Here is an 8,840-nt window from a genome sequence, read left to right as displayed (position 1 = left end):
TGTGTGTCTACAGAAGGTCCAGTTGTGATAGACACGGTTCGCCACTGCTGTATACACAAACTATACAAAAACGCCTTTACGTTTTGGAGCTTGTTTATCCATCTGTAAGCAACTGCCAGCTAGGTCTCTCAGTCACTCACCCCTCCAGGGAGTGGCCGGAACACTTACAAATGTGGGCCGGTAGGATTTGCTGTGCAGTCCTTGTGTGCCCAGGCTTTACAGGAGCAACACTGCAGCCAAATCTCCTTGGACCTGGAGTAGCTCTCCAGGCACACAATGCAGTATTGGGCCTTGTGCAGCTGACCGTTGAGCGGCCCGACCAAGCAAGGAGGCAGAAGCAGATAATTCAAATATAACCCAGTGTGGGCATTTATTCATCGCTGTGGTACAGGATACACAGCCTCAATATTGCTGCCCAGGTGAACACAGTCACCAGCCACAAGGATCTCACCCACACTACCAGCCTTCACCAAACAGGAAACACAGAGCCTAAATACACACCCACTAATCAGCAATTAGACACAGGTGGGGGGGGGGGGGGGGGGAGACAACACAGGGCACCAGGTGAACATAATCAGGAGTAACAGAAAGAACGGGAGGGGGAACTCTTTTCAAAATAAAAGACATGTGCAATATACAAGGCCCGAAACCGTTAGTCCACAGTGACGAAGTTACCTTCGTCACAGGCCTCATCTTCATCAGATGAGTCCTGCATCTTCTCCTTCTTGTTTGTTGTTTTTGTTGCAGAAATTGATTTTTGTCTTCGCTTTAGACTTCTTTGCGTTTGATCTTTTTTTCTCAGCCTCGAGTAGATTTTTTATAGGAGTGTCTGTGAGGACAGCGGTTTCTCTTGTGTTTCTCCTCTTTGTGGTCTGCTTCCTTGGTCCAGCTTTTGGATGTGGACGGATGGACATGGGTGAGAAAATCTGTTCACTATAGGCCTCAATATATTTGATCACTTACTTTTCTTTTGTTCTGTATAGATAGCCTATTCTACCTTAATTATGTAGACCTAACTCCTTCGAGCTGAGACCATAATATAAATCAGCTGCCTCCATCAGGTAGTCTCTCAAAAGCATCTCCTGCTCTGTTGAGAACACCTTCTTTGGTGTCTAGTAGCCTACTCTTTGGGGTGTTTGTGATCCCTGACTCTTCAACCTCAGCCTCCTCTTATGGAACCGGTACAAGGTGACATGGCATATATCCAGGGACTTTGCCACTTCCCTGAAGGATTCGCCCTTCTCAACTTCATTTGAGGCTCTCTGCAGCAGAGCAAGTGGCACTCCCCTGTCTGTCTTCCTCTTTCTGACATTTGGCATACTGTAAACACACACACACACACTTTAGGCCTACTGTACAGTATTATATTCTGTTTACTTTTACAGGGACAATGCACACCAATCAACAATACAACTGTATGCTTGAATGAACAATTGATCATTCAAGCAAATGAGCCATCATTGTAAATGTGCCATGTTACAACCGTCCTGTTACAACCGTCCCAGGACCACCAGTCTTGCTTTCACCCCCTGTGAACCTGCCTGATTGTTAGCTTGACCCATATTTAGCTAGTTATATTTGTAGCTTACAAAACAGTGATTCTAATAATACTAGTTTGGATTCCTAGACATTTGAACTCAAGACAGTATCCAAAAACATACATCATATAATTGTAGTTAATATTTAACCTCAGAAACACACTTTTGCTGATATCTTACGCGAGAAATTCAAACGTGGCTCCTTTTTGTTCTCAGCGATCTTACCATCTAACTGCGCATGTGCAGAGTGAGTGTTATCACTCTAGCTTGTTTGTGATTGGAGATATTGAAGGTCATATAAAGAAAAGGGCAACAGACTATGTGTCAGTATCCCTATGGTCAGTATACAGTACACCACAGAGTTGTTGGCATTGGTGTTGTCATTGAAATGGATAGAGGAGAAAGTAATAGTGTAATTGCATCAGACAGCTATTCAGCATTATCAAGTATACGATCAGGCAGATCTTCATTTAGAATGGACATAATAAATAAAATATTTCTAATTTTATATAAAAAGCAAAACAAAGGCATAGCAACTCGTTTCATCTGGGTTCCTGCTCATGTTGGTGTGGAGGGTAATGAACAGGTGAATATTCTGGCCAAACAAACATTCAGAATTGTGAACATAGACATAGAAGTTCCACTCAGCAAAGCGGAGGTTAAAACATTCATTCAGAAATATGCACAAACAATATAAAATTCAAAGGTATGTGGGGGATGGAAGGAAGGTAGGGTTTAAAAGAAGGGAGGAAAATGTCATTTCTCGGATGAGAATAGGTCATACAGGTCTCAATCATACATTAAGTATAATAGGAAAGCATCCAACCGGAAAGTGTACACACTGTAGCCAGCCAGAAACTGTTGAGCATGTTTTACTGCTTTGCAGGAAATATAGTACTCAGAGAAATGTGCTTTTCCACACACTGGAGAAAGCAAAATTCCATGACTTGTCGCTATCAGGGCTGTTAGGGAAAACATCAGGCAATATATATTGTGAGATTATTACGTTTCTAAGAGAAATTGATCAATTTAAAATAATCTAGAGTTTTGGTTCTATGTTTTGTTTTGTTTCTTTTGTTTATTGTTTTCTGCATAGTCTCTTGTCCACACTCCAGTCCAATTGGTGGCGGTAATGCACCTACAAGTTGGTTTGCCAACCGCCAATAAACACTAAAGAAGAAGATATTGAAGGTGTTACAACCATAGATATATATATAAACCATAGATATAATTTATAAATATATCTATGGTTACAACCGACCTGTGTTGCAACTGTCCCTGGTCTCCCCTACCGTTTGTCCCGTTTTGCTTTTAAAATATTCTACCTCATGCCACATTTTTATTTGTCATAGAATGAATGGCAAATACTTCCTTTTTCTGTTTTACTGTACAATACTATTGAATATCCAGTGTAAATATTTGCAGTGTCTTTATAAATCACACCTCTTCTCTTTAAATTCATTTCTCAGGTGAGCGTCACCTTTGGACTCTGATGTCATGACGCTTCCTGTGTGCATGACAACAGCAGCGCCTCCACTGCCAGCAGTCTGTTGACTCGATCAATGTAACGCATGCTGCCCTTTTCTTTCCCTTTTTTATCCAAGTTTTATGAAGCGGCAGTTAACCAGCCATGGTTCCGAAGAAGCCGCACGCATTGTTGCTGTGGATGCTGGTCTGCTCCGGCGGCTCGACGGAGGCGATCGAGCCCATCAGCACCAGCATCGCGGTGGGCATGGCCGCGGCTCTCACCGGGTTTTTAGCTACCTACCCGAACATTTTCTACTACTTCAACGAGTGCTGTCGACCCGAGTGGATTTCTTTAAACAAGACAGGTAACAAACTGGTATTCGGCTAACATTAGCAACCATTTTGTGTGGTCTTGTGAGGAACTAAACTATAATATAGATAGATTGAAATATACTTTATTAATCCCAAATGATGTGGTTACACCAGCAGTGTTGTCAAGCATTACAGGTGTTTGAAAACAGAGTTACACATATGTAAAGATGCAATGAGATGCATATGATAAAATAAACATTTGCAGCAAATATATAACAATTTAGCCTACATTAGCAGCAAGTATATATACACATTTACAATAGAAAGGACATATATCAGACGTATCTAAATAATACACAATAAAACGAAAATATTGAATACATTGAATACTCTAAGCTAAATAATAATAACAATATCAGCGAATAGTTTGACGTTAGTCGCATCTTTCACATCATACGTTAGCTAAACAAATAGCTAATCCGCACAAACGTATATGTGGCCAACTGTCATACTTGTTATATCTATTTAACATCCTTATTAAACGTCTCAAACATTTCTTATGTGATTTTACCAGAGCTTGTGTTTGTCGCATGATTATGACGTTTGAGGAAGTGCCCCGTTGTAAGAATCTAGTAAGCTACAGTTAGCTGTTAGCCTAGCCTGCTGGTGTAGCGCGGTTTGCACCATGCTATTATGATTGTTTTAACGCAGAACAAACACTAATGTCCGGGAATACGCGGTTTCGACGATGAAAGCGACACACTTGTATTTGTTGTTGCATGTTTTTTTGTCGACCAGTGTTCTGGTGAGCACATTTGAGCCGTTCTCAACAGCGCTGGTTGTGGGTATCGGTGCTACTCTGGGGCGGACCATCTACAATTATTTACATGAAAGTTGCGATCCTAAATGGATAGCTCTAAATGCAACAGGTGAGCATGCACATGTGTATATCATTTGTTTTTATAACTATCCGAAGGAACAACCTTTTCTAATGTTGACTATATTCAAATTAACGTGCAGCCCTGATGATAATGAAAGTGGGTTTGTGTATCCTCAAAACCGGGGGAGGGGTACAAATATTCCCAAATCTAATTCTAACAATAAACAACGTTTGTCTGGAAGACCTTAAACACAATTTAAGTTCAATATTTCATTCAGATGCTGGGTTTTATTGCGGAGGTTGGTCACCTCGTCTGAATCAAAGGCCACATCAGCAAAGTGGTGCACCTTACACAAATAGTGCACTTTAAAAGAGGTAGACATTTTTAAAATAGTTAAAATGTATATTGTTAGAATTATAATTTCCCTCCGTGATATAGTGGAGTAGAAGTGTTAAGTAGTATACAATGGAAATACTCAAGTGTAGTAGTAGCTTTACTGCAGCTTGATAACCATTCCTAATAACATTATTGTTGTTGCATTCTTTTTCAAGCTCATGTTCGGATCTCGATTACATTAAACACCATGATAAATGTCAGCCTTTTTCCAGTCACTAATCGTGTTGATCCTTTCCAGGTCTCAAGGTTGACCTGGACAGGAAACTGTTCGGACAGCACATTGCGTCACGCATCATCCTCAAAGCTGTGAGTGGATTCATGAGCAACGACAACCCAAAGAAGCCCTTGGTGCTCTCACTGCACGGATGGACCGGCACAGGGAAGAACTTTGTGAGTCAGCTGATTGCTGACAATGTTTACAAAGAGGGAATGGACAGCAGCTTTGTTCATATCTTCACGTCTGAACTCCACTTCCCACATGCGAGTCAACTTGAAACCTACAAGGTATGAGGGAGAATCCAGATGAGATAGAACCCAGTTACTTTAAATCAACCCAGTGACATTCTTACGTATGGTCTTTCATATCAACAAGCTACATTTTCTCCTCAGTCTCAGCTGCAGCAGTGGATCAAAGGAAATGTCACCAACTGTGCACAATCCATGTTCATCTTCGATGAGATGGACAAGATGCATCCCGGCTTGATTGACAGCATAAAGCCGTATCTGGATTACTACGACAAGCTGGATGGAGTTTCTTATCGGAAAGCCATCTTCATCTTCCTCAGGTGAGAAGCTGAAAGCACTCCCTTATTCTGACCTGTAAGACATTTTGATTTGAACCATAGAAATCAATCAATGCTTGTCTCTTTGTAGATACAAATTAATAGAAAGAACTGGAAAGCAAAATGTTTGCGCAATAATTCAGTGATATTAAATAAAATTCCAGCAGGATTTTGATGTGGTATGTTATACTCCGGTTCAACATCGATGATTTAAGAGTTGTTTGGATTTACAATGACATAAACCTTTTTATGCATTCAATTGAGACTTTATTGCATCAGTAGGCATGTTGGGACTACAAGCTAGTATTTGCATCATGCAAAATCAACAAACTAGTGACACTTAAATGTGTTTAAACTTTTTAAGCAGTGTTTTTTTTTTTTATGTTGAATGTTTGAGATTCACTGAAGAGAAAACCAATTTGAAATCGTTTTCTGCTGCTCTCAAAGGAAATTCTAAAACGTTTCCTGTCGTTGATCCTTCTCTTAGTAATGCTGGAGGGGAGAGCATCACGCAGACGGCTTTAGACTTCTGGAAAGCAGGACGAGATCGAGAAGAGATCGAGCTGAGAGATCTGGAAACATTGCTCTCTCTAGCGGTGTTCAACAACAAGAAAAGTGAGTAGAAACACAGATAAATGCACCTCATTGTTTGTGGTCTTACATTACACAAAAGTCTTTTTTTAATTATAAAACAGCGCAACACTGTGCATGAACCGCTAGAGCCCCAATCATTATCATTCAGAAACTACGTTTGATAGAAAACATAGATTCTAGTTCTTCTCTAAGTATCTTTTAATCTCCTCTTCTAGGTGGCCTGTGGCATACAAGTTTGATTGACAAGAACCTGGTGGACTTTTTCGTCCCGTTCCTTCCTCTGGAGTACCGACACGTGGTGCAGTGTGCCATGGCCGAGATGATAGCCAGAGGACATCAGCCGGACCGGAGCGTGGCCGACCAGGTGGCCCGAGACGTCGTCTACTTCCCCAAAACAGAGAGAGTTTTCTCTGTAAAAGGCTGCAAGACGATAGAAAGCAAGCTGGACTACTACATATGATGTCAGCAACTCTTAGACGCTGTGCTCGATCACTATGTGCACTTTTTAAAAAGACAAAACTCTCAGCCAAAGGACTACAGAGAGGGAGTCAGGCTGATGGAGGAGGATTCTCTGTCTGGCCTTGTGGTCATGTTGAGGATTTCAGCAGGCCTTCTCAAATGTTCCATATCACTTCCACTGAATGCTGAGGCCAACGAAGGACTACAGCGCCAACAAAATACGACTGGAACGCTCTCCTTTTAAGTGATTTAAGGAGCTTGATCTCTTCTTCATGTCTCACCACAGAGACCTAAAGGCGCTGTCGTTTTCCTGAGAGCTTCTTAATGACTACAGGGTCCTTCTGTCCGTGGCTTTTTTTTTATGTGTACTGGAAAAACCTGCCTTAATTCTTTTCAATTTCACAATTTATTTTTATGTTAGATCTGTTATTTTACCCATGTCCACTGTACTAGTTTGGCCTTGGTCACTATTCAAAAAAGAAATGCATAATGCACAAGACTGTTTATATTTATCATATTAAATCGAACATGATTTCTGTAATGTGCAGCCCCTTTTAATATCTAATTTAGTTCATGTGATTCGTATGAGTAATACGCACTGTAGTTAAATATTACCAGATTGACTCCATGACTGGACTCTGGCTGCATTTGGACACTGTATGAACTCGGGAGGATAGGACACGCATTTTTACCAACATTGGATTTTTTTAATTCTTAAAATTGGATACCGTTTAGATTCCACATTTCAAATGATATTGTATATCAAAGTTGATTGTTTAATTACTTTTGATTTAAAATTCAGCTCAGAGGTTTCTTACCAACTCCAATTCTCTATTATAATTTATAGTTCTGAAATCGGAGCAAGTCATACATTGTTGTGGAAGAAAATGTTCAAGTGGTTTCTCAAAATCTGACTATTTGAAGAAAAAAAAAAGATGAAATGAAATGTTTTCTATGTAATTGCTCACAATGACATGCAGGTGAAGGACCTTTTTATGGACTGTGAAAAGAACATTGTTTGTTTTAGTGGATGGAAAGCCAACACTTGCTCAGTTTCTCTGCTGTAAACACACCGGACAAACAAATCACAAATAAAACATGAACTTTTCCTGGTGTCAACGTTTCTTATGCATGAGGGAACAATCAATAGAATGAGCTATCTGTTAATTGGCTTTTTTACTGAGTAAAGGTACCAAAACGGTAGAGCGGTTTCCTTTCTAATATGCATGAATATTTGAAATTACATGAAAGAACTGTATAATGTGATTTATTTGTACAGAAAAGCAAAAAGAATCTGTAATTTTCATGCGATTCTTTTTCTTCATACAATGTACCACACTTTATTAATCCAGTGTGTCCGCGGGGTCTTAAAAAGTATTAAAAGTTGATAAAAATCAATTTAGCGAAAATGAAGGCTATTAAACGCCGAGTGCCGGGCAGGAATCCAACAACTCCTGCACCGCCTCCCTCCACGGTTCACCGTTCGGTTCTCCCCTCCCTCCTCTCCCCCGGACGAGGGAGACAGAGTCGGAGCAGGGTGCCAGCTTGGCGGCCGAACATGCTTTCCCCCTCTCCGTCACCACAGCGCTACCGGCGATAGGTGGCATCCTAGGGGAACTGCCGGAGATCATACGCAAGGCGGCCGCCTGCAGAGATCTCCCCGTTCCCCTAGCTTAGGAGAGGTGTGCTCCGGACGACATAACCGGAGACGGTCAAGTGTGACCCGATCTGGCCACGCTTCCCGGCCATCAGGAGGTTCCAGGAGGGGGCGGCGGCGAACCTGAGGACCCTGAAGGCTCCGGTGGCCACATTTGTTCCCCTCACCAAGGTGGAGGGGTTCACACATGCTGGTTTCCCAGCCACCCCTTGTCTGGAGCCGAGCCTGACGGCGTTTTTTGGGTAAGACAGGCCAACATAATCTCCGTCAGACTCGCCCTTCGGCGGCTGCAGGGGCTCCGTCCCACGTCTCCGCTCCCCCGCCACCCCATGAACGCCGTTATAACGCCTCATGTGGACAGCACTGCACACACCTCCACTCATCCCCTGAGCGTGTACACGCCTCATGATGACAGCCGGAGTGAAATGCAGCGTGTGGATGCTTCCTCGCAGCCCTTTCGCCTCACGGGCAGTGTCGGCGAGGACAATGGCGTGGCTCGTCACCATGACGACCATTACGGCACATCACAGAGAAGCCAGAACGGGGGAATGAGCAGTATTCCAGGCTGAGTGCTCCCAGCGGCAGCGCCCGCAGCGCCACGGCGTCAGGGCTCGCTGTAGAAGCCTGCCGGTTTTAACCTCGGTTAATAACCTGCAGAGCTCGCGGCATTCCTCTGTCCGAGATACGCCTCCTACACACGGTCATAATAAACCCATGACCGCCGTTATAACGCCTCGTGTGGACAGCACTGCAC

General features: G+C 42.5%; 1 protein-coding gene across 3 annotated transcripts; it reads left to right on the top strand.

Annotated features, from left to right (window-relative positions):
* Positions 1-3,035: 3,035 nt before the first annotated feature.
* On the top strand, positions 3,036-7,537 carry tor1 (torsin family 1). 3 transcript variants are annotated; one of them, XM_034238899.1, is made up of 6 exons: positions 3,036-3,370; positions 4,116-4,246; positions 4,833-5,098; positions 5,204-5,379; positions 5,864-5,991; positions 6,186-7,537. In XM_034238899.1, exons 1-6 carry the CDS (start codon positions 3,147-3,149, stop codon positions 6,428-6,430), a joined length of 1,170 nt encoding a protein of 389 aa, XP_034094790.1. In that variant the 5' UTR covers positions 3,036-3,146; the 3' UTR covers positions 6,431-7,537. The 3 variants fall into 3 exon arrangements, with proteins under 3 accessions (XP_034094790.1, XP_034094791.1, XP_034094792.1); XM_034238900.1 differs by lacking the exon at positions 4,116-4,246 and having other exon boundaries at positions 3,037-3,370; XM_034238901.1 differs by lacking the exon at positions 3,036-3,370 and having other exon boundaries at positions 3,411-4,246.
* Positions 7,538-8,840: the final 1,303 nt, after the last annotated feature.

Source organism: Gymnodraco acuticeps, unplaced genomic scaffold, assembly GCF_902827175.1.
Source record: "Gymnodraco acuticeps unplaced genomic scaffold, fGymAcu1.1, whole genome shotgun sequence".
NCBI classification, from domain to species: domain Eukaryota; kingdom Metazoa; phylum Chordata; class Actinopteri; order Perciformes; family Bathydraconidae; genus Gymnodraco; species Gymnodraco acuticeps.
The sequence above is the reverse complement of the archived record's forward strand: the minus strand, read 5'-3'. Positions and strand labels throughout refer to the sequence as shown.